Below are 25,724 nucleotides of genomic sequence, written 5' to 3'. Positions count from 1 at the left end.
TACAGTGGCCACATTTATCTGACTTGTTCATGCTTAGAAGTTATTTTGAAGTTACTCTTGCAGGCAATTGAATCATTTTTTTTTAGATGAATTTTTATGTCTTTTTTTGCTTTTCTAAGTCTTTTTTTTACTTACAAGGCATAGATAATGTTAAATATGTTACTTGGTTATCTAAGCTATACAACTCTAGCTGTTGTGATTTAAGTATCACTGAAATGAAGCAGAAAATACTACTTAGTACATAAGTGTTATAAATAAAATGCTAGTGGTTTACTTGCCTGACGGGTGTAGAAACGTGTGTTCAATAGGCCTATTTTTGGGTTAGGTTGGTTTGGGTATCAGTTTTTACCAACTGTTCTTGCCCTTCTTTTTAAAGGATAGAGAAAAATTGAAGGAACAAGGGCTGGGGCCATGTTCTGTTCCACTTCACAGAATTAACAGGGGCTGTGGAGGCTGATTCTTGTTTATATTTAATAATATATTTTATTAATATAAATATTAATATATTAATTTTATATATAATGTTTCATCTATTCAGACTGCAGAATTAAAACTGTCATGTTCAGGGTTTGGGGTTTTTTTTTCAGTGAATTTCTAGGTTTTGCAAATAAAAGCCTAGCTTTTTAGCATGTTATTACCCCTTTAAGTTTTCAGAATGACCTGCAAAAATAAGAGGGGTCATGGAGGGATATGAATCAATGAAAATAACATAGATTAAGATTTTTTCTACACGGGGACATAGGTAGAGAGGAGAGGCAGGTGTACAGCGGCGGCAGGGAAGCGGCAGTCTCATGAGATAAAACAAGCTCGCGATCGATGCCGTTCCGCAGGCGCTGCTCGGGGGGGGCAAGGCCGGACACTGTCTCCTCCTCCATGCCCGGGCGGAGCTGCTGGGAGCCCGACCCTCGCCCCGCCCCGGCCGCGGCGGAGCCGGCAGGCGGCGGCAGAAGATGGCGCCGGTGGCGGGGCTGCGCGCCCTGCGGAGGCTTTACAGCGTCGCGCTCTTCCTGTCCCAGCTCTACGTCCTCTCAGGCCGCGGTGAGCGCGGCCGCCGCCGCTATGCCCGGGCTCCCCGGGACGGGGCGGGTGGGGCGGGGGAAGGAGCTGCTGCCTGCCCGCGGCCCCGCGAGCGGCTCGGAGCTCCTGGCCGGGCGGGGGAGGCCCGGGGGAGCGCAGCGCCTCGCCTGAGGGTGGGGGCTGATCTGAGCGGCTCGGGCCGGGCCCCGGGGCGGGGGCTTGCCGTGGCGGGTCTCGCGGCCTCGCGGCCTCGCTGGGAGCTGACCGTGACCTGGGGATGTTGAAGATGAGACAGCCATGGCTGCCGCCCGGCTCGTCTGTGCCAGCTCTGTCAAAAGAGGAGCTGCACTGCTTCATTCGGTGGCTTTGTTCAGTAGCAAATACTGCGTGAAATCTGCGTTCTGAGCAGTCCTTTTGAATTCTTACGAATCAAAAAATAAGACGGAATTGAAATAAACGTTTTCTTGTCTAAAAGGAACAGTTAGTTTCTAATGCTCATTTTAATGTTTAACATAAACGTTCTACTATTTATAGAACAGGAAAGCGCATTTTGTAATTTTTTTTAATTCCTACACTTTCAACTTGTAATTTTAGTGTGCTGAAATCAAACTGTTTCTGAGGATTAATGTTATTCTAGAAATATCATTTTTTTTTTTTCCCTTGTAGCGGGATCTTTGATGACTACAAAGCATTCAGAGCCACAGTCTACATTTGCAAAAAGTCTAACTTCAACAAGCACAAATACTCCCTATTTTAAAGAAGCAGGTACGGTATTATGTTGTTTCCTTTGTCTTCTGTGGGCCTTTTTCCTCTGAACTAAACTGAATGGGTTTAATAGTAAAGTTCTTGAATTATGCCTTAGAAACCTGTATATGCTTCCAGTGGTAAATGACGCTGAAGTTTAGCACTTTATGACTGATTCTCCAGTGACCTTAACAATTAGTTTTGGGTAACATAATTAGAAAAATTGGTCTAATTTTTCTAATTTCTAATTACATAGAAAAATTAGAAAATAAGATCTTATAACTAGAAAACGACCAGTTAAACTGGCATTGTGGTTCATGTTTTATACCCTCTCAGGATGGTGGAAGTTCTTGAAAGACTCCAGCATTCAGCAAGACTGTGTTACTGTTCCCCCTCCAACACCAGTACAGCTTTTGCAGCTCGCTAGGAGGTGCATCAGGGTTTGCTGAAATACTGTTTTTGCAAGTAATTTAAGAGGTGATTCTGAAAGCATGCTAACAGCGCACAGCTGGGCTAGCCGTAAACTTAATTAGACCTGAACTAAAAGTAGGTTATATGTGTCAACCTGCTTCTGTACCTAAACTGATTACTTCTGCTGAGAAATCCTGGCTGAGGAGGCACTAATCTGTGCAAAGCTCTGCTCTGGTGCTGCATTGAGTTGTGTTGCTGTGCTGTCCTGGGCAGACCTTCTGTGAGATCCTTGCAGGGTTGTGTAGCTCCTCCCTGCTGGGAGGTGTAGCTCCCTTGGCTATTGCAGTGGTTCCCACAACATGACCTTGTAATGCTGTTCACTGGGTAATAAGGAAAGCCCTTTATACAGTGTCAGTCACGTGTATATGTATAATGTATAAAAGAATATGTACATGTATTAAATAACATGTATATCTATATAACATTTATATATGTACTTCAGATTGTATAGCTTTCTTATTTGCTTTCTTGATTTTATTCACTTTTTTATCATTCAGAAAGTACAGAAATTCCATCTTATGTGACTAAATGTCCTAGCAACGGGCTTTGCAGTAGATTGCCTGCAGACTGTATGACATGTAACACAAACTACTCCTGTATATATGGGAAGCCGGCCACTTTTGATTGCAAAGTCAAGCCACATGTTCACTGTGTGGTAAGTAACCTATTACTTTTAAGCCTGAATTTAAGTAATTTAATTAAACTGTGGCATCTTGTCATAAAGTACAAAAAACCTGATTTCCAGGTTCTTTCTTACATGGGCAGGTTTGCAGCTCTGTGGCACATTTAATCATTCAGCCGTTGCTGAAGAGGGAGACTTACCCTCTTTGTTGTGCCTTTCTCGCATTGGCTCTTGTTATACAGCCATGTCGTTCAGGTAAATCGGTTAGCTGGCCAGTCAAAACTGAACCATTTAAAGTGTGGGGAAGCTAAATGGCCCTCAGAGGTACAGACTGCTCTTACAGGTGAGACTGAATGAGTCCTCCTTTTGGCACTAGCCTTAGATGGGAGGAAGCAGTAATGTTAAACCACTTTAATAGCTCTTTATCAGTTTTCTAATATTGATTTTTCTATTGTCCTTGAGTACATAGAGGTAGCAGAGAGGGTAATTGCTATTTTGCCCAAACTGCCTACCCATGAAATGTAATCTGATGCTGTACACTGTGGACTTTTTTAATTACCAGTGAAGTGATAACGCTGTCCCTCTCTAGGATCAGAATAACCATGAGCAGGAGAACTTCACAATTAACATGACCTGCCAGTTCTGCTGGCAGCTTGCAACAACCGATTATGTGTGTACCAATTCTACAAGCTGCATGACGGTTTCTTGTCCACGACAGCGCTATAATGCCACTTGCACCGTGCGGGATAATGTTCATTGTCTAGGTAAGGTGGGCAAACACAGGTTGTGTAATGGGAAAATACAGTGACTGTTTATGTCCATGGCAGTAATAGCCTGCACCTTGATCAATCTGTTGAATTTTTTTGTTGTTACACTTTAATTTTTAAGCGTAATAGTCTATTATGACTGTTGGTCAGACATGTAACTGTGAACACTGGCTTTTAATACTGTCACGTGAGAGAAAATAGTTATTTTATTTTTGTCAACTTTATGAATTAATCTACTTTGGACTTCACTACTAGAACTAATATCAACTGTCTCAGTAGGATAATTTTAAGAAACGAATGTTGGTTTCACCCACCTAATTTTCCCCTTACTTGTTCAGTGGCCTTGCATATTTTCTGTTGTGGGACATAGATTGATGGAAGAGGGGACTGCAGAGTATGTGTGAGCTTTTGTGGTGACAGTGTTTGTTTCAGTTTGTATCAACCCTTTTAGACTCTTGTTAGAGAAATACTGTATTTTCTTTATCATTATGTGGCCTTTGGTGCATTAAGGTTTGAATGTTTTCTAATGTTTAGGTAACCGTGTCTTTCCCAAGATGCTCTATTGCAACTGGACTGGAGGTTACAAGTGGTCAACTGCCTTGGCACTAAGGTACACAAGAACTATTAGATGATGTCAAGCTAAAATAGATAATATTACTACTAATATTGTTTTGGGTTTTTTTCTCCCTTTTTTTTTAAATATATTTTAATCAGGGCTGAAAATCCAAGTTTCTTCTTGGCATCTGAAATGAATGCAGCTGGTTTTGAGTTTGATAGCTGTCACTTAACTGGCTGTAGTTGGTATCCATTGGTTATGGCTTCCTTCCCAGCTGTAACAGTTGGAAGTGCCTTAAACAAAGTGTCTTGCTTTTTAAATTATTAGGGAAGAGACCAGTGTAGCAGTTTTGAAAGAAACTAGGTTATTTTTTTGAATATTAAGCCACTAGAGCACCACAGTAGAGATTTGAAAGTAACTGAAGTTATTTGGGTGGTAAGACCTTTTTCATTATATTTTAATATTTCAAAATGGTTAATATGGTAAATTAGGTGGAGAGACTCTGTTCCTGGAGCCAAAGATACTACAAGGCTGATTAGGAAAGTGATCTAACACACTTCCCTTTATAGCAAGAGTTGTTCTCTTTGCCATGAGCTGGAGAAACTTACTGTTGCTTGACTACTGTTTGGGGCTGAATTTAGCATTTGAGTCCGTTTCTGTAGCATGTTTATTGGGGTATTTTTAGCTTCTAGCTTAGAAAAGTTGAGAAAGCAAGTTTCTGAATTTGAGAGTTTTGGCTTTTATTGCTTGTCATGAATGAAAAACTCTCAAGTCTTTGGATAGTATTAGTTAGCTGAGAAATTTTCATCAAAAGCTTTCTCATTTAATAACCCCGTCAGCTCTTTTTGTACAAAAAAGGTATAATTTCGTGAATGATGTAGAGCAAAACTACTACTGACATGTAGGTATGTTGGAAAGAAGTGTGTATGGATACCCAAACCGAGTTTCTCTAAAAATAATAATGAATAATATTTTTATTCCTACAGCATCACCCTTGGTGGATTTGGTGCCGATCGTTTCTATTTGGGCCAGTGGCGGGAAGGTCTGGGAAAACTCTTCAGCTTTGGTGGACTTGGAATATGGACACTAATTGATGTGCTGTTAATAGGTGTTGGCTATGTGGGACCTGCGGATGGTTCTCTGTATATTTAAATGTAGGTGCAATGTGTTTTGGAGAGGAGTAATTGCTTGGAAAGGGCTCTGAATAAAAGAATGTAGAGATGCGAGCTTTTCAGGTAGAGTGAAGAACATCTGTTTTTCTATGTGCATACATTTTAATGTACAGTATCTGTACTTAGATTGCCTTTAACTAAGGTAAAATAAAAGAGTGGATCACTGAGTAAGTTGAAATTAATTTCTTTTCTTTGATGGACATGCTATTTTTCTATGAAAAAAGAACAGCTAACCCAATTCTGCACTTGAACTTGGATAATCTGTGAAGCACCAAAAGAGATGCAAACTAGCTTGAATATTGAGTTGTTCACTTCATATTTGTATGCTTGAATTTGACTTTAAAGTGAACTTCCCTGAATATTGTAGTAATATATTTGTTTTGTGTTAGTAGGAGGATAATTTATTTGCCTGTTTCTAGCAGTATGTAGATCACCATGTTTCATGATGTTAATTACATTCATATCTTGTTTTGGGATATAGCAAGAGCTAACATTTGCTTAGTGACTTGATGACTTAACATTGTGCAGTTTGTAAAGTCAGATTGCAGTAACACTAAAAGCTAAATATAATTGAAATAGATTTTAGGATCGTTCCAGAATGTTTTTATTCAGGTTGGGTTTGACCTGTGTGTCGGTAACAGGTACAGTTCATATTCTTGTGCTAGCAAACTTGCCAAGGTAAATTACGAAAAGAGGGTTTGCAATATAATCCACGCGTTTATCCACTTCGGACTTTGTAACAAAGTAATGTAGCAAACTCTAGTGCCTTTGCGGAAGAATGAAGTGGTTGCGTTCACTTACACACCCGAAGGTGACTGCCGACCTCTCGGCCAGGCGACCTCTTGCCACGCCCCCCTTACGCTGGTCTCGACTTGTCGCTGTTGTAGCACCGAGATGTGGCGCTGGAAATCGTGTCGCTTAATAAACTCGAACGTCAATCCTGCCGCCTCACCCGCTGCACCGGGGCGGGGCGGGCCGCGGCGCTGGGGCGGGGCCGCCGTGGCCCGGCAGCGGCACCGTCATGGCGGCGGAGCGGGAGCGGGACCTGCGATTCTACCGGCGGCTGCCCAAAGTGGTGAGCGCCGGGGCCGGGGCGCGGGCCGGGGCGCTGCGGTGGAGCAGCCGAGGGCGGCCGGAGCACGGCCTGTCCTTCCGGCGGCGGCACCAGCCGCGGGCGCTGCTCGCGGGTGCGGGAACGCGCGGGGCGGGCTGGCGCGGAGGGCAGAGGGGCTGGAACTGGAAGCGCACCAGCACTGCTGGACAGCCAGCCAGCCAGCTGCTATTCCCTCAGTTTCTACCAAACAAGCGCTTTTCCTGCCACAGGGAAACTCGGTAGTGTGAGCCTGTCCAGCTTGTTGGCGGTTCTTGGTGTCAAGTCTGCTTCCAGTGAAATGAGTTGAGCATGATCTTTGTTTTCCCTTTTTGTCCTGTTTTGCCCCAGAGCTAGCCTAAGAAGTCTGTCTCAGATAAGGCTTTTTTTCCTTAGTAAGGGTGTGCCTTACTTTTAGCGTATCTGTGCTGTCCCTTCGTACATGTTACGGCGCGTTTATCGGCGTTGCTGTTCTGGACTTGAAAACATCAAACGGCACGTTCTGCTGCGGAGAGACAGTACAGCAGGTGCACGACCAAAACCACATCACACAATGCCGTCCTTGCGTTCTCATGCTCCTTTTCAGTAAGATGGTTTTCAGGGTTTGTATTCAATGTCTAACTGAATTCTGTTAGCTATTTCACTTGTAAGAGTGAAAAATTTAATGTAGTGGTGTGTATCTGGCCTGATTTTCAAAAGTGGTAAGCAGCTGCAGCACCTGGTGTTCAGTTGGAGTTGTGCACCTTCACTGTTTAAGATAGTATGACCCCTTTTCCTCTGCTTGTGAACTTTAAAATAGGAATCTGAAATATCATACTTCACAAAATTAACATAATTAAATCTTGAAGAGTTAAAATTTCAACACACTTTCCTATCAAAGGAAGCAGTAGCATCTTGCTGTATTTCTGGTGTCAACTCCTTTCCTCAGCTGGCCGTGCTCCCATTGAGGCCAGTGCTGACAGAAGCTCACCAAGTGAGAACAGATGGAACAGCCTCACTTGAACTGGTGCGTGCAAAGGCATGAGGAATCTGTTACTAGCCAAACACAGAGATAACGGATGCTTTATTTTCAAACTCAAAGTGAAACAATAACATGGGATACAAGAACAGTGATACAACCTAGATGGAGAAGCCATCCTTTTCACCAGACACAAATCCATTGGATTTTTTTTTTCTCTAGGAACTTCATGCTCATTTGAACGGCTGTATCAGTTCTGCCACTATGAAGAAACTTACGGCCCAGAAGCCAGACTTGCAGATCCAGAACGGAATGACTGTGATTGACAAAGGAAAGAAAAGAACCTTAGAAGAGTGAGTATACACGTGTGTGGGGTCAACATTTACCAAGTATCTTTTAATTAAAAGTTCAAGAGCAAGAAATGTATGACCTTGTACTGACTGCAGAAAATGCATTTTCAAGTTTTAATTACGGTACAATCTGTTAGATATTTTTTGCTACTTGTATTTATAGCATAAATTCTTGGATGTTTGCAAACTAAACGGATGTTGATTAATTCAATTTTTGAAAGATTGAAAATTTTCACTTGTAACATATGCTCTTCAGAGAAAATTGACTTGTACAGCTGCTTTTTTGGAAACTTCATGTTTTAGTTTGGGCTTCAGACAGCTTGGTGGTGGTGGTAATGATAACAACAACAACAATAATAATAATATCTGTTGCAAATGCATTGTTAGCATCTAAAATCAGAAATCACCATTCAGATGGTCTTTGTATTTTAAGTTCCAGGCTGGTTAATTCAACACAGTGAGCACATGTTTTCAAAGTGTAGATTTTAGTTTTTTTAATACTCATTTTGCAGTTTAACATTTGTCCAATTTGTCCAATTAGTTTTTTAACTTTTTATTTTAGATGTTTTCAGATGTTCCAGATCATTTATCAGATTACCACTAGGACTGAAGATATTTTACTGGTGAGTTAATGAAAAGTTTGCTTAAAGCAAGCAATACACACAGTCAGAATGAGTTGGATTAACATCACTGGGTTCCAGGTAACAGTATCAACAATGATCCCTTCAGTCAGAGCTCAAAATTGTTATTGTAAATTACGTCAATTTAGAAACGCAGGATTTTATGTGACTTTTGCATTTCATTTTTGTGAAAGCAGTGAGCTTCCAATATGGTGGTCATTATGACAACTCAGATGCTTGGACTGATAATGTCTTAAAAATGCGACATCTGTTCCTTGCTACCAAAGTTTTGATTTACTGTAGTCTCCTGTTTTTTCTTGGTTCATTATGTACCAAAACTGCAGAACTAGAATTGCCCTTTGTTCACTTTAGATGATGAAACTGTCAAGGAGAACTGTTGTGTGATCAAAGTATGGAGCAGAAAGTGGTGTGGTGTCCTCTTCTTTCCTCCTGTAAAAGGGCTTGCAGCCAGCCTGTTGAACTTGGAGAAGGGTACAGCAGCTGTGAAAGGGGTTGTTATGCCTGCCCCGCTTGAGGGGTATTCTGGTTCAGACAAGGGAATTCTCATCTGTCCTTATTCCCTTTAGTATCACTGAGGGCACTGAAAGTGCCCTCTGTGGGTAGTATTTCCAGAGATAGAGAGCGCCAAAAACACATAGGGCCTGAAAAAGTCACAAGTGTTTCACAGCAAAAAATAACTGGGTCTTTTATTTGCAAAGGAAAACATGACTAATTTTATAAGCATTACTTTCATGATGTTGAATACACTATTTCTTAATCAGATAACTAAAGATGTTATTAAAGAATTTGCTGATGATGGTGTCAAGTATCTGGAATTGAGGAGCACTCCTAGAGAAGAAAAGTCTACAGGTACAGTCTGTTCTGGTTTTTAATTTGTAAGCCTGATGTGCTATGGAACTTAGTTAAGGCTATGTTAATAACAAAGTCAGATTTAGCTGGTTCAATAAAAACATAAAAGCAAAGATTTAACTGTGTAAAAGCATGTTACTTTGCTATGAGGTGTTTGAGACAAAAATGTGTTGGTTGTAACTACTACCCAAGAATTTGAGTTATTTGCTTTAGTTTGACATCTGAGTCTGCTGATATTTTTAACAGCTGATATATTTTCTTTTTGCTCCTTCATTTTTTAAATTTTCTTTTACATGTGGTTTAATAGAAACACGTAAGAGAGGCCTGTTGATACCCTCTGGTTCACACTAAGTTACTTTCTTCCAGATACTTAGGAAGAGGCTTAATTCAAATGTATGCTTCAAAGTAAAGCTGTATTTATAAACACTATTAGAACTATATAGATTAGAAGACTATAGACTAAAAGCAAAGGTGCAAAAGGAAACTTATGAGGCTAGAGAACTGGGTCTGCAACATAACAAAATTAATTCAAATATGTTAATTCCAAATGTGTACGTGTGTTTGTAGGTATGACCAAAAGGATGTATGTTGAAACTGTACTTGAGGGTATAAAGCAGTGTAAAGAAGAAGGCTTGGATATAGATGTAAGGTAAATAAAGCACATGGAGTACCTCTGTTTCAAGGTTTTGTGTAGTCTGATGCTTGGTCATAGTTTGCAGAGAGGTTTACAGACTGTCAGCGTAGGAAAGCAAATTGTGCTTAAACTAGGGTACATGTAATGGAAATGGAGTGGAGTACGTTGGACGGAAACAGTACTAGAGTACATTGGATGGAAACCTGATTTTTTCTTTTAACTGACAGAGAATGAAACTGGGTAAAGCTTTCCAGCTCCAAGATTGTCCATTCTCTGAAACATTTTCAGGAAAAGCAATGTGTTTGATGGAAACTGCATTAAAGACTCCTTTATCACAGCTCGGATTCATTGCAAAGCTTTTGCTTGATCCATTGTACAAACTACCTACTGTAAAGGAGAGGTAGTCCTAACCATCAGAAAAGTTTCAAAAGGTGTCAGTGGTTGCTTGGAAGCAGTCTGCTTGTCTGTCTTTTATACTCTCAGTAGCAACCTGTGTCAGATTTATTTGTGAAAGGTGAAGAATTCTCATTCTTCACATGTGCAGAGGTTACTCGCCTGATAGTGCAAGTAGTAAACGAGCAGTGTATTGTTCCCTGCTCTCCCTCTCACCATGGCTTTTGCATTTCCCAGGCTAACCTGTTTGTGTCCCTCTGCACTTTGGTACCTTCATTCCTTGCGCAGTTTCCTATACAAATATTCTTTATACTCAGCCATGAGCGATGTGAAGTGCTATTTTTGTTAACATCAGATTTGTTGGACTCCCAATATTACAGCTGATTTTTAACTGAATAGGTACATTTCTCTCCTAGATTGTTAATAGCAATAAATAGAAGATGTGGTCCGGCAGTTGCTAAGCAGACTGTTAAACTTGCTGAAGAGTTCCTTCTTTCCACTGATGGGGTTGTAGTAGGACTTGACTTCAGTGGTGATCCCACCGTAAGTTTTTTTCATTTTGGTCTGCTGTTGAAGATAAATATGTATTTGTAACAGCAAGCAGTCCTAATTGTACATTGTTCTTACAAGCTTTTGTCTGATGTTTGTTGCTGGTTTGAATGGATTGCTCATAATCTTGATACCAGGTTAATCTCGGTTGCTGTAAGGGACAAGTACTCTTACAAAGAATCAATAGATTAATATGTGACACTGAAAAAAGAGCCACTGAAAATCAGTGTTTATCTGGGAAGCGTCTGTAACTGGATCGTCCTAGTCAGACTGACTGGGTTGAGGCAAGTTAAATAATACTGCAAACTGATGCTAGTTTTAATTTCCTTTAGATGCACCAAATGCTCATTGAATATTTAGAAAACAAAAATGTTTGAGGATAGTTGTCAAGTTGAAATGAAATAGCTCTAAGTGCTAGTTGTGAAAAGGATATCAAAATCAAGACAATTGGCTTGTCAGAGTTGGGCATCATCTGAACTGATGTTTGACTAATTCGTCTAAAGTGTGCCCATATGGCAGAACAAGATGTGACTTGCTGCATTCAAAACTGAAGTAATAGGAAAAGAAAAGGAATTCAGAGTAACTGTATTTGCATTAAGTATTTTGATATTGCTAGACTTCTTAATTATAACAATAGGAGGAGTTTTGTTAAACAAGCTGTAGAATGGTGATGTGTTTCTGTCTTTAAGGCAGGACACGGTAAGGATTTTTTGGAACCGCTCTTGGAAGCAAAGAAAGCAGGTCTAAAGTTGGCATTGCATCTTTCAGAGGTAAAAGTTTTCTTTATTTTGGTGTTTCTCTGTAATTTCCATTTTATAAAAACCTTGATGAAACTAAAATTAACTTCTGTGTGTTGTGAATTTCTCAGGCCAAAGTAGTAATGGTTTGGGGCATTTTGACAACAGAGAAGAAAACAAGGAGAAATCTTCAATGATCTTTTCTGAATCAGAACGGTCAAATTATTTCTTACTGTACTAAATCTATTGGGGGGTTAGGTATGAAATTGAAAATTAATAATATTCCAGGAGATCCACTATTTCCTTCCTGGTATTTTTATCAGGAGTCATGTATGGTAAAATTTGCATGTTTTCCTGACTAGTTCTGTTAGCTCTGCTTGTAGCAGAAAGAGTTGTGCTTCGCCATACAACCTGTAGAAGTGGAGGTTGAAGTTTACTCTGTCGAGTCTGATAAATACTGAAAATATTTTTTTGACCATTTTTTTAATCCCTGTGTAAAACAGGCGTTAAAGGTAGCCCTGGCAGAGTAGTTGTGAAACTGAAGCATACAAAGCTGACCTGATGCCTTCAACTGAAAGTATTTCAGAATGGCAAAAGCAATCATCTGTTTTTATATACTGGTTTAGGATTATGGCTTCTTCAGTTTGTAATTCCAAGCTGAGACTCATTTCCATGCCCTACTTGTTTCTTTAGAGGGTAGTAATGCAGATGTTCAGTCTCACTAATGCTTGCTTTTGGATAAGATAGGCTGTGAAAATAGAAGTTAAAGTCTGTTGGAATTATTTTATATACTGGTTTATGCTGCCTTGACAGAACGTAAAATACATCCTGTCTAGATTCCAAATCAAGAAGAGGAGACTAAAATCCTCTTGGGCCTGCCTCCTGACAGAATTGGACATGGAACATTTCTCAACTCTGCAGATTCAGAAGAGTTGGTGCTACTTGTTCAACAGAATCAGATACCCATTGGTAAGAAAAAAAGTTAAGAAAATTACTTGGTGATCTCTGTATTTCAGCATATCACATGTACTGCTGATGTACTAACTCTGATATGTCTTTGACCAGAGGTAGCTTAGAACAATGTGGCAGTCAGTGTATGTGAGAGAATTGCCTATAAAGGTGTGCTGGTAACGCTTTTGTGATTTTGACATATTTGTGGCAGCACACAATTGATCTCTCACATGAAAACTAAATTACAAGTTTTACTAACTGTGCAAGGCTGTGTGGTGTTTCTGGCTTGCAATTTTGTACCCAGCCAGTAGTTAAGAAGAAACTGGTTACCAAACTTTTCCTTGGAAGCTATTACCAATATTTGAAGCATAGAAAATCAAGGAAACAGTAATAGTTGATTTTAGTTTTCATTCGGGAACAGAAATAAGTCAATGAATGTGTCAGAAACATGTCTTCTGTTTTGGTATCTATGCTTGTTTCTTCTTTCTTTCCCCTGAGAACTTTGCATGACATCAAACATCAAAACTCAGACAGTGCCTTCCTGTGACAAACACCATTTTGGATACTGGTACAACATGGGCCACCCTACAGTGCTTTGTGTGAGTTTTTTGGTTTTAACCATGTCTTTAGGCAAAGAACCAAACTAAGTGTGCAGTTGGAGGTGTGTATCTCTTTTTGTGGATCAGGGTTGACTTACAATTTCTGACCTTGCAGCAAATCATCTGCCTGTAGGAAATCATAATGTTCTGTTTGAGAAATGCTTGTAATACCAATTAGAATCTTTAGTATTTCTTTGTTTTTATTGTAAAGCAAGACCTTTTTTCCGTATAGACAAGATTATACATGCAATGAACTTCTTAACTGTTTGCATACTGACAGATTTCTCTTAAACATACTGGTCTAGTACTTGCATGCAAGCTTATGCTCACCTGGATGTTTATTGTGCTGGATGAGTGTTCCTGAGTTTTTTTGACAGCTAATTCAGGTCCTGAAATGTTGAGGTGCCAAGTACTTTTGGTGCCATTGGCAGGATTTTACTATCATCCTGTTGGTTTAACACCTATAATTTGCAGCATTTTCCATCGTGTGTATATATAGTATTGCGCTTACTATTCAAATTAGCCTCAATCCTTTATTGTATGAAGTATTTATTATTGAGTTTGAACTCCGTTGTAGTAGGTGAAAAATAATTCATTACTAGAGATTATTTTCAGAGATTTTCAGCTATGAAAAGTCTAGATAACCAATGAAGTCATGCAAGAAAACGTGACTTGCTTTTATTGGCACATAAAGGCCTATACAAACAAGAGTAATAGAAGACACTACAGCATCTTAACAGGCTATAGTAAGCATTCTCCTCTGTGGGGACATAAAGACTCTGAGTTGCAAATGGATCATCTCATTAACCCTAAAATAATCCAAACTTGCTCCTTTTAGATTAATAATCTTTAGGTGGCTTTTGATCCTATGTTTTTGATGCTAGCCAGTATCAAGAAGTTGTGCTAGCTGACACCAAGTGCAGAGGGTGAGAGAATTCCTCCCCTGAAGATACAGGAATACAGAGTATGTTCTAGTGCCCAGATCTGAGGAAAGGGGAAAGAGGAATAAGGAGACCTGCACATATTGACATGGCTTGAATGTATGCATCATTTGATAGCCATCTTTCTAGCAATTTTAATAGCAAATTCCTATTCTCTTGATAAATTGTGCTATCACTTTAAGAAGTTTTCTTGTATGCTTCAATAATTCATTAACTTTGAGTGGAAATAGGGCAAATAAAGTATGAAATAATTACCAACAGATGAAAGAGCTGTGGAATAAAATGTGAATCAGCAAGATAAACTGGTTTGTAATGTATAGGAAAACCCCTTTTTGATGTAGAGGAATTAATTCAACCTTTTTCTTTTCTTTCCATTTAACTCCAGACTGATGATAAAGGTGTCTTTGCAACAGATCTATCGCAGGAATACGAGCTGGTTGCAAAAACATTTAATCTGACTCGATCGCAGATGTGGGATATTTCGTATGACTCCATCAACTATATCTTTGCTTCAAATGTAGTAAAATCAAAGCTAAGGGAACAATGGGATAGGCTGAAGCCAACTCTGTTTGATTGATCGAAACATTGTTCTAAACAGCTTGGGTGTACTAGCTCACATAATAAGCATTTTTTACTGAAATTCCTGGCTTTATTCAGACTTCAGGTTTATAAATCCATCCCATAAACTGTGCCTGTGCAGAATGAAGACAACAGGAATATGTCCTTTCTTTGTGGGAACAGAAGTCAATGTTCTGTAGTTGGGAAGTTACTCAACCAGTAACTAAAATTTCAAGTGTGTTGTCACGTTGTTTCTGTCCAGTTGATAGGGCATTTTCAAAAAGTTCTTAGTTGAAATATATCATCATACTACAGACATCTGGGAGTTGGAGCAAAATGAAGGCACAGCTGCTAGGGTTTAAAATGTCTCTGCTGGCAACATCATGCCAAGCAGTTTGTATGGTTTGTATATTTGTGTATTGTATTGGTTTTAAACTAAAGTTTTGAGCCATTGATTAAATGTTAAGACAGAAACAAACTCAGGGAGAATGAAATATTTGTCCCAAAGGAATAAAATATTGCATCTGTTTTTATTGGTGTACATGTATGACTGAAAGCTCCTGTGGATTGTGTAGCAGATGTGGCAGTGTCTATTGATGCACTTAGCACTGGCAGTATTTGGACAAAGTTACGAATCTTGAATGCCTTGGTAAACTGTGAGCTACTTGGGAGAAATGGTCTAATTCTTAAAATGCTTTTTACATTTGCTGTTTGTTTCTTGGGAAAAAAAAAAAAAAGCTATAAACCCAGCTTTAATCTCCCAGGTGTTCAAAACCACTGCTTCAAGTGTGTCTGTGTGTATCTGAGATCTGCAGAAGAGAAGCATGTGTAACCTGCTACAGGATTTAGCAAGTGGGAGCTCCTGGAGCAGACCTGCTGTCTGCAGGCAGCATCACCTCTGTTCTGTCCTGTTCTGACAGCAGACAGTGCTGCTTGGTTCAGGCAGGGACGGGTTCACTAGGTGTGTCTCTGTGCACCTGCATCTGTATTTTGATACTGAGATATCAAAATATATATGAAGACACCCATGCAGCAGTATCTAATACTAGATATCGCTAGCTGGTGTAGAAAGTATCCAGACAGAAGGTATTTCATACCTAGAATATTTTTATATTGATAAATTAAGCAAATGTTCTGGGCTCTACAAGGAATACTGAATATAAATACAATGATACAAAGCTGCTCATGACTTCTGCTCTTGTCTTTTTTAATACAGTCAGCATAAAGTAGTTGTTCTGGCTCCAAGTGGCAGTAAGAAATGAAAAGGAGGGAAAAAAGAAGGCAGGGGGAGGCTAGCAAAGAAGGTGGTATGTGTGTGTGGTGACCTGAGGTTGCCACAGAATGCTTTCCAAGCAGAAATAATTTCTTTTGGAGATGGGGGGGAAATTATGTGAAACAGAACTGTGATTTTATATATTCTTGTCTGACCTCAGAGTAAGATCTTATGCTAACTATCTGTAAACAGTACTTTAAATTACTTTCCAAATAGTTTCACTGATCACATTATCTTTGAAGAAGTCGCATTATCACTTGCTGCTTGATCAAGCTTGTCTGTATTTTCCTTCTACAAAAATAGTAACTATGGTAAACGTATTCTTGTTCCTTATTGAAAAGCTCTCTGAAGACAGGTTGCGCAGCTTTCTGGAATGCTGCAGTATGTGTATCTCATTCTCAGGGTAAGTTGGCCTATACTCAAGTGAGATGGCATTCTCTCATAAAGTAAGTATTACAATATTTTTATAGGTTATGGCCTTATAATAACTCTTCAATAGATAGTATTTGGTTTATCAGTGAAGAAAAACTGTCAACATCCTTTTTATTTACTAGGGGATCATCCTCTGTTATCTACCAAGCGTAAAACTTTTGACTCATCATTAGTGTCTGATCAGATTTTTAGTTTCAAACTGTTACATAGAAGTAAGTTTGATTTTTAATGTTTAATGTTATAAGTAAACCACAGAGATTCCTTCTTCGGCTTAAATTTTAATTTAAGTACTTCTTGCTGAGCCTGCTTGTTAAATTCAGTTAATAGGGATGTAACCATTGTTTAGTAAGGACTGTGACATACACTTGGAGTGAAGCATCACCATTGGAGTAACCATCAGTAATGGCAGAGCACCTCTCCCCCCCCCCCCCCCCCCGAACAAAGTGGAAATTTCAGGTAACTATTTCTAGAATTTCAAATGGTGTAAGATAAGGTTTAAGTATCTATTCAGGTTCAGCTCAACTTATTTTTAAAGAAAACAAAATAGATCTAGACCAAGTTAGTATTTTCATTTATTTCCATCTGATTATGTGAGAGAACGCTTAGAGAATAGTCTCCAGTGCTCAGTCTCTATTCCCATCGCATGAAAATACACACTTTGGTCCTACTAAAAAATGCTGTCTTTGGAAATGTACGCAAGCAGGGAGCAACTGCTTACTGCAGTGTAAGTTTCTCAGAGTTCTTTCTGAGACAAACACAAACTCCTCAGAACCTCTAACTCCTTACGATTATACCACAGCTTATCATAATACAACCGCTCAACTGTAAGTATTTACACACTGCTCTTCAGGATTATAGCTTTGCAAACAATCTAGTTACATGAATAATTTATATGCCTGTTTCAATATTTTGGAATTTCTAACTAATACATTAAAAAAAAAGTAGTAAAGTAGCAGTGCAGGTATTGGCACTGCATTAGGTAAGTGTGCAAGATGATTGAGACTGGTGTGTCTCTCCTGTGAAAGACCTGGAGAAGGCTCAGGGGGTGGATCTCAATCTTCTTAATATCTCATGGGAAGGAGTGAAGAAGGCGGAGCTAGGCTCTTCTCAGCAATAGCCAGTAACAGGAAAAGGGGCACAAACTGAAACACAGGAAATTCCACCTGAATTGAATACTTTTTTACTGTGTGAATGGTTAAACATAGGCACACACTGCCCAAACAAGTTGGGGAGTCTCTATCTTTGCAGATATTCAAAACCCTAAGTGACCTGTTGTGGACCCTGCTTGAGCAAAGGAGGTGGACTGGATTTCATCTCCAGAGATGCCTTCCAACCTCAACTATTCTGGGATTCTGCGAAGTGAATATACAAATATACAAATGATAAAGTCTCTATATGAATACAAAATCTTTAAATATTGACTTAACTCTGTCACTCAAATGACAATTCTTAACCAGGCTTGAACAAAAGCAGTTGCCTGACTTGTAACATTGTTTTTAAAGAATAATTTACTCATCCTGTGGAGCCTTCCTTCTTTCATATCCTTTGTGGAATCCTTTAGTGCCATCAGGGCCTTTAGGCAGCCGCAGCACCCCCACAGGCAGACCATCTGCATTTTGTATTTTCTGAACCAGCACGGGGCTAGTGACGGGACTCTTCTCTTGTGATAGAGTTTGAGCTTTTCTCCTCTGTACCCAGGGACTACCAGAAGGAGTGATACTGCTATCCGAGGAATAATCTATACACTTCATTGGAATTTCAGGGCTAGTGCTTGGGTTAAGCTTGCGGTCTTCAGCCAGAGGAGACTTTTTGGTTACTTTTCTTAATGAAGATGGACTGTTCCAAGGACTTGATCTGGGTGACACATTAGGACTCAAATGGTCATTTGGGTGAATGACCAGGCTCAAATTACGTGTAGTATTTGTTGCAGTACTTTTGCGTCCTGACAGGGGTGATGTAGGATTACTCTCTGGGTCAGAAGAGCTGTTTGCTGAAGATTCATCACCAACAAGCTGAAGTTCCTCAACTCTCTTATTAAGGGATCTAGCCTTCTTAAGACCCTTGCTGGTACCTTCACCACGGTTCTTGTCTTTGGGAACTTTTTTCTTTGGAGGTTTCATGCCTATTAGGACAACTTTCATGCCAGTCTCTTTCTTTTCAGCACACATAAAGTCATGAGCACGTACAGCAGCATCTACTTCTTCAAATTCTATAATTGCACACTCCTGAGTTCCCAACTGGGTGTACTGACTGCTGACCCTCCTGATATCGGGTGGTAGGTCCCTACCAGGCTTGAGAATACGAACTGATGAAATTACACCAAAAGTTACAAAGGCCTTGAGGAGATACTCCATTATCCTTTCTTGCATGCATCCGTTTTCTTGTTTAAGAGCCTGCAGCTCAGAAACCATGTGGATATCATACACCAGTAACATTCTGGTAGGGAGGTTTTCGCTTGGAAACACTGGAACTGGAGTATTTCTTCTAACCTTTTTGTTATCATCATTGAGCTCAAGAGTGTCCGAGTACTTCAGTGCATAGGCTGTGGTTCTCCAGTCATGGGTAAGGTGTTTCACCTTGAAGACAGACATGTGTTAAGCAGCACAAGTGATCAAACCCAGTCAAACTAATTACAGAAAGTCTAAGGCAGATGCAGTCTCCAGTCTACAAACAGGAACCTGGATTTAAGTTTCATGCAGCAGACTTGAGTGGAAAAAGCAAACTGTTTTCCTGCTGTAATTGGCATCAGTGAGCTCCTGTAAAGCTCATGTCCTGTTGAATCTACTGAAAATAGAAACCAACACTAAATCTCAAACTGAAAATCATTACTTCATCTTAAAGCCTGCTCAAGTCATGTTTGTACATTCCATATCTAGGTCTGAACCATGACCAATATGCGTGTTCTGTGGGTTTCATTTTGTAAAATTTGCCAAACAAATAGTATTTCTGAGTTAAGGACTTCATTTTATTGAACTGATTTTTCCTCCTTCAAAAATCTCAGTTAAAAAAAACCCCAAACTTCTCCATTTCCAAGGAGTGTTTTGAAGAGTTTATCTGTTATTGGTATAATCTGTTTGGTTTGAAGAAACTGGGAGTGCCTAAACTTTCTAGATTGAATAGCTCTGCAAAACTGTCAGAGAATCTTGACAAAAAGTTTCTAATGTAATTTTAGAAATCAGTTACACACACATTTACCTAAAAGTTCCTAATGTAAAAAAAAAAAACAAAAACAAAAACAAAAAAACCACCTCACTTTTAAATTACTTCAGTTACCAGATACTTTCTATTGCAAAGGACAGATTCACCATCCCTTCTCAGAGACAAAAGAGTAACTTTACCAGGGTTACTTAGCTTCTCAAAAGTAGCTGATCTAGAAATGACTTCTGTCCAGTGTCCTGTTTACTATGCCCTACTCTTTCCCAGAACGATAATTTAAAAGTGTAGTTGCTTAAAAGCCTGTGATTTCCCATGGCAGTTATGAATGAGTTCAGCAATTAAAGTTCTGCATGAGAACAAACTTAACCAACACATCAAAACTGAATCAACTCCTGAGAAGCAGATAAAGAGGAAGACCGTAAACCCGTCTCTATAAAATAAGTTATTTTCATCTCATTTCTCCTAATGTTTTAGATTCATCAGGCTTACACAAGGCACTGTAAGACTTAAAATGTTAGCTTACTTTCTTAAAAGAAGTGAGGAGTTTAATGCTGACATAGCCCATCTTATTTCTTCTGACATGCTTTAGAAGGAAGGCATCTTTCTCAAGGTTCTCATCTGAGAAGTAATATTCAATCTGTGCTATTAACTTCTGGATCAGGTTATTTTCTGGTGGTTTCCAGTTCTGGTCAGAGTCATCATCATTCTCCCCACCACTGGAAAACAATTAAATCATATTATTAACAGATCTTCATCTTGTATCAGTGGATTCAAATAGTATTTTAAAATGAAAGACAGCTGTAATGCTGATTCCAACTTACTTTATAGGTGGGCACTGAACAGGTATTGCCCTATCCATCTGAGGCAGGAGGCCAGCTCAGAGGATGAAGCTTTCCAGTCAGCGTAAGGAGTCAATTTCCTGAGCTCATTCCAAAAGCTGATCTCAATGTAGAACAATGAGACATACACTAGCAGCTTGAAAACACTGCCAACTCAAATCCTATGCCAAAACATGAAATGCAGGTGCACAGGCACTTGGTACTACACAAAGTTCCTCTCACGACAGTGTTTTATTTTTTAGTATGAAGCTATTAAACATAGTCTTGACATTGTTGTGCTTCAGAAGTAGTGTCACCTACCCCTGAATTCCAACTTGATGCAATCATGATTTCTCAAGCCTCTTCACTGCATGAATGCAGGAGCCAGTATCCAGGGAATAAGAAAGACTGACAGGACTGTCGTCTTCCAGGTGATTTCCAGAGTGACAGAGTAACTTAACTAGCAGTTTACCAAAGGGCTTAAACTATATGTTTCAAATTAAGGATTTTGGTGCAGCAGCAGCTCACGTGTCTCAGGAAAAGCTGTATATGCACAAATATGCAGGTTGCTAAGAAGTCATTCTCATTTCCTCTGTCCCCCTCCCATCATGCTGTCTAGGTATCTGTGCGAAATGGAGCACTACTGAGCATCCTATTCAGAAGAAAATAAAAAAGACAGCGCAGCCATGGATTTGAGATAAACTTCTTGGCACAGACAGTTACAGCAACTTGTTTGTTGCTGAAATAGAAATTATTGTTGTCATTTAGCAGCGAAGCAAATAGTTCACCCACAGACTACAGCCATAGATGATGCTGTAAGAACTATAATCATGAGTCTATCTTAAGGCAGTCATTTTTTAAAGCTTTTAGCAGTCTAGTTTTGCTGTGGGACCATCATGAAAGTTTCTGTTTAAGGAGAAACCACAAATTTTCCCCAAATTGTCTTAAATAGCTTTTGTAGAGCTTGTGAAATCATTAAACTAGGGAGCAGGCATCACACTAGAGTCCTCTGAGGGCACTCTGGCAGGGAGGATGCAGGCTGCCGAATCACCTTGCCTTGTGGCAGTTTTTGTCCTGAAAACAAACCGGAGACTGTGATTGTGATGCTGACTGACGTGCTGCCCATGCACAGGCACAAACTGCCTAGGCAGGTGCTTGCAATACAGCTGAAGATGCTGTTCAGGTCAATGGGCTTTGCACAGGGAATTGCACAGGGCATGCGCTCCCAGGTGTGACAAGCAGCATTCTGGGACCTGGCTTTTTGATGCTAATGGTTTATTTACGTTATAATGGTTCTTCTGAGGATAAGGCAACACATCAGATATACATGCATATTCACTCACACAATCCTAGAGTTCTCCTTGTTAAATTCTCCCTAGCCACTGGACAGATACAGTTCAAAGGAATGACGAGAGTGAGAGAGCAATAAAAAGAATTTATGTGACAATGCTGCAAGTGGAGGATAACAGATGAAGTTATGATTAAGATAGTTAAAAAAAACCCCAAAACAATTAATGGAGCTGTGCATGCTGGTTTCAAAGGGAAGAAAAAACAAGGTGAAGTGTTTATTTTTCATTCATTATATTCCCTTACCTCACTACCTCTCATTTTCATTCACTATGGATTCAGAACTAGTACTTATAACATTTAGGCATTTTTATGTATCCACACTCTGCTAAGAAAAGCTGACCTTTCAGGATGGACATTACAGTTTTTTTAGAGAATTGGCAGGTATTTGGAAGGTTTGGATGGAAAGAAAACTGCATGTTTGCAAAGATCAGCACCATCCTTACTTACAGTGTTAACACACTGAATCAGAGTAAAACAGGTCTCATTTCACCTCTCAAATATTGGTCACACTCTGAACACAATTTGAAATTGTTCAGCTTTTACAAAATCTTTGGGGCTCTTACAACAGCCCTCACTAAGTACTGTGCAGAAATTCCACCTACAGCAAATGCAGAAATCTGTAACTAGCTCCGTATTAATTCATAATAATGAACAACTGGCAGTACCTCTAGGGTATGAACTCTACTGCAAAAGTAGTTGATAAATCAATGTCAGTCAACACTGACACACAGAAAAAAAGCCTCGTTCACAAGTTTCATTTACTTACTTTGTTCAGAGCTTTGTGATGGATATGCTTGTCAAAACAAAATAGACTGAAAACACCTTTTAACACGGTGACTCAGCTGGTTACCCAAGAAACTAAACATATCTGTATGGAGAATAGATTTGGGGTTTTAAATATCAAAACTCACAAACAATATTAATTTTTCTGCATAGAGCCTAACCTTGTGACAATATTTTGCTGAATCTCCAGAAGAATAAGGTACTGTATTAATAAACACTGTGTAGAAATATGATTTACAGCATTAAGCTGATGTTCCAACTGTGTCTCTATAGTTTTCTGGCACTAAAATCCTAGATGTTCCTTTTACAAGTAAGATATTCTGGTAGACATCAAAGCAACTTTAGGCATCAGTAATCAACAGCTGCAACTTATTGAATACAGACAACACTACTGGCATTATCGATCAGCAAAGTGTAGAGTCGATTATGAAGTGGTAGTTTCTTCTGCATTTAAACTAGTCTTGATTTCATGCCTCAACAACTTGTTTCCAAAACCACAGAACTGATCTGCTTGTCCATGCCTTCTACTCAAGAAAAACAAAAACCAAAGCAAAACACACCACCAACCAACCCACCCGAAAGCCCTTTAAAAGGCAGTGAAATGGAAATGTCGAGGACATCACAGCCCGGCGCTTCCCGCCGAGGGGAAGCCATGTCCCGCTCCGCCCGTCGCGCCGTGCAGCCGCCCGCAGCCCGGCCCCGGCCGTTCCCGCGGGGAAGGGGAGCACTCGCAGCCCGGGCGGGATCACCGCCGCCGCGGACAGGTCCCGCCCAGCGGCGGCCCCGCGTCACCGCTGGGGGACTTGCCGTGTCTCCCACCCTTCCCCACCGGCGTTGCATCAGCTGCGGCCGCACCGTTACGTGGGTGGTGGCTGCGGCCCCGCTCCGCGAGGCCCGCAGGGAGAGGCTTGCGCCGCTGGGTCCCTTCCCTGCCGCTGCCCGGCCCGCGCCCCGGCGGGCTCACCTGGAGCGCCCGCACCGCCCCGAGTCCTCTTCGCTGCAGCTGCCGCCGGCCCGCGCCACCGGGCAGGGCGCTCCACAGCCCTCCTCTTCTTCCTCCTCCTCTTCCTCCTCCGCGGCTGCCAGGACGGACACTCGGATCTGCACGGGGCCGTTCCCCGCCGCCAGCTCCGGGCCGGCGGCCCCAGTCCCGGGCTCCGCCGCCTCGGGGTCTCCAGGGCCGGCCGGCTGCCGCTGGGCCATGGCGCTCAGGCTCAGCCCGCCGCCGCCGCGACAGCAGCGATACCCTGGGCGGCAGCAGCCGTCGCGCGCCGCCCGGCACCCCTCCTCTCCCGGTCCCTCTCCTCTCCCGCTGAGGAGGCGGCAGCGCTGGGGCGGTGCTCCCGGCTCCGCTCCCCGGGCGCGCCCCGGCGCGGCAGCGGGATGGATCGTCCCTCCTCCAGCGACGCTGCCCGCAGGGCCTGGGCAAGCCGCCCGGCTGGAGTCTTTATCGCTGAGCACTGAATTTGCACTGCTTTTATTTCAACAGAAAACAACGGGCTCCGCACCGGAGAGCTGCGTCCCAGGTTCTCATCTCCCTGTACAGCCTCGGGGCTGCACTGGTGTGTCCGGACTAGAGTGTCACGTTTTAAGAAATTCAAAAAGGTTATGCTGGGGTGTGGCTTTAAATACTTAAGGTAAGATTGAGAAATAAGAAAACCGAGTGAACAAAGACATGACTGGACATATGTTATTTTTGTAGAGAACTTCTCTGTAATTCTGCATGGTACTTACACAGAATAAAAACATTCCTCCATAAGAACTTATTAAAATAGAGGCCCCGTTTCTCCAACACTTATGTACTGATTTATTTTGAATGTAAAACTACTGCAGTATATTTCAATGAACTGTTTCAGCTCTTAAAGTGAAATCAGCATTCATGTTTTCAGGATTAGAATCTAAAGCATTTCGATTTACAGTGTAAATATTCATTCTTCAGTCAGGGAAGATCTTTCTTTCAGTATTAGCTGAACCTAAATGCTAAATGCCGATTGGATTTTTTATGTCATTGCTTTGTTTATGGCATCCTTGGTTTTGTTTGTACAATCTGTCTGTACAAATTATCTGAATTGTACTCCACTGTATTGCTGCAATGTTTTCGTCTTACAAAAAGTGAGACTGCACTCAGATGCCAGTTCTTCTCATCACTGTGACAAACAGTCCTCGTGAGTCAGATGTGCTGGCATGAACACATACTGGAACTAATGTTCTGCCTCACTGGTTTGGCTTAGTTTTTAACATGCCTTAAGCAATGAAATATTTTGTTTATGAAATACGCTTACACCCATCACTAATCACATCTCTAGTTCTCTGCTAATGGAACAGCATTTTGTAATAAGCCTTAGGTAGGGCATCACTTCAGTACTGATTTCAGTAGGAGCAGAAATACAAACACAAAATACACATTCGATGAGATGGTACATACAGGGATTTGGGGTCTGATTTTGTATTTGAGTTCATGGGAGTTGTTTGCCTCCATAGGCAGGAACAAGGTCAGGACTGGTATGAGCAAAGAACTATTTTATGCTACAGCTAAAGTAAATAATGTTTGAGAAAGACATTTCAGTTCATCTGATGACTCCTGTCAAGGTTAAGTGAACTTGATTTTATAGGGACGATCTGGGTTTTTTTGCTTTACCAGTGGTCACTGAACAGAATTGGTCTTTGGCTCATTTCTTTGAAGCCCTCCTATTATATCATCTATTCTGCTATATATAGTACATTAATAACGTTGAGAGAATTAGTGTAGGCAATTCACAGCCCTTCCGCACACAGACAGCCACGCCGTGGCTTTTCCAGCCACTGAGTTCTTGTGTGCGTTAAAAGCGCCCACGACCCATCTATGGGGCTGCAGGGCTCCGAGGGCTGCCGGGTCAGCCCTGCCCAGGACTGAGGCACTGACCCGGAGCCGCGGGGCTCGACACACTGCGGCTGACCGAGAGCCCAGAATCACTACCCACAGCCTGCCATTTCGTGACAAGTTCTTGCGGCAGAACAGGAACCTGGACGGTACGTCCGGCTTCTTGTCTTTTCATACACACCCACTGGAGTTTAGAACTGAGAAAAACGTAACCGTATTCGTGTCTTTTTACTACCGGGGGGCGGGCCGGACCGCCGCGCAGGTGCGAGGCCTGCTCCGCACCCTCCCCCCGGTCTCGTACCTGAGGCCGCCTCAGGTGCCGGGCGGCAGGTGCCGGGCGTCGCTGTGAAGCAGGCACCGGTGACAGCAGAACGGTCGCGCTCCGCTACCTCTCCTCACGGCTTCCCGCCATTTCCCGGCAGGCGGGGCAGGGGCGAGGCTTGCCGGGAGCGG

General features: G+C 41.2%; 3 protein-coding genes across 7 annotated transcripts; 2 read left to right on the top strand and 1 right to left on the bottom strand.

Moving 5' to 3' along the window:
- Window positions 1-910: 910 nt before the first annotated feature.
- On the top strand, window positions 911-5,531 carry TM2D3 (TM2 domain containing 3). Of its 2 annotated transcripts, none has more exons than XM_030497256.1 (6): window positions 911-1,035; window positions 1,684-1,782; window positions 2,730-2,887; window positions 3,444-3,618; window positions 4,156-4,231; window positions 5,164-5,531. In XM_030497256.1, exons 1-6 carry the CDS (start codon window positions 951-953, stop codon window positions 5,327-5,329), a joined length of 759 nt encoding a protein of 252 aa, XP_030353116.1. In that variant the 5' UTR covers window positions 911-950; the 3' UTR covers window positions 5,330-5,531. The 2 variants fall into 2 exon arrangements, with proteins under 2 accessions (XP_030353116.1, XP_030353115.1); XM_030497255.1 differs by having other exon boundaries at window positions 911-1,038.
- Window positions 5,532-6,332: 801 nt separating this feature from the next.
- ADAL (adenosine deaminase like) lies at window positions 6,333-15,858 on the top strand. Its single transcript, XM_030497254.1, has 10 exons — window positions 6,333-6,424; window positions 7,620-7,750; window positions 8,310-8,370; window positions 9,150-9,237; window positions 9,805-9,886; window positions 10,681-10,807; window positions 11,503-11,583; window positions 12,387-12,519; window positions 13,000-13,100; window positions 14,427-15,858. The coding sequence occupies exons 1-10, from the start codon at window positions 6,371-6,373 to the stop codon at window positions 14,616-14,618; spliced, it is 1,050 nt and encodes a 349-aa protein (XP_030353114.1). The 5' UTR covers window positions 6,333-6,370; the 3' UTR covers window positions 14,619-15,858.
- On the bottom strand, window positions 13,764-25,700 carry LARP6 (La ribonucleoprotein 6, translational regulator). 4 transcript variants are annotated; one of them, XM_030497251.1, is made up of 3 exons: window positions 25,573-25,700; window positions 19,984-20,176; window positions 13,764-18,880 (listed from the first exon to the last, which is right to left on the bottom strand). In XM_030497251.1, exons 2-3 carry the CDS (start codon window positions 20,023-20,025, stop codon window positions 17,813-17,815), a joined length of 1,110 nt encoding a protein of 369 aa, XP_030353111.1. In that variant the 5' UTR covers window positions 20,026-20,176; window positions 25,573-25,700; the 3' UTR covers window positions 13,764-17,812. The 4 variants fall into 4 exon arrangements, with proteins under 4 accessions (XP_030353111.1, XP_030353109.1, XP_030353110.1 ...); XM_030497249.1 differs by lacking the exon at window positions 25,573-25,700 and adding an exon at window positions 23,376-25,550; XM_030497250.1 differs by lacking the exon at window positions 25,573-25,700 and adding an exon at window positions 20,282-23,203.
- Between the last annotated feature and the right edge of the window lie 24 nt (window positions 25,701-25,724).

This window comes from Strigops habroptila, chromosome 9 (genome assembly GCF_004027225.2).
Source record: "Strigops habroptila isolate Jane chromosome 9, bStrHab1.2.pri, whole genome shotgun sequence".
NCBI lineage: Eukaryota > Metazoa > Chordata > Aves > Psittaciformes > Psittacidae > Strigops > Strigops habroptila.
This window is presented reverse-complemented; position numbering and strand designations above follow the sequence as displayed.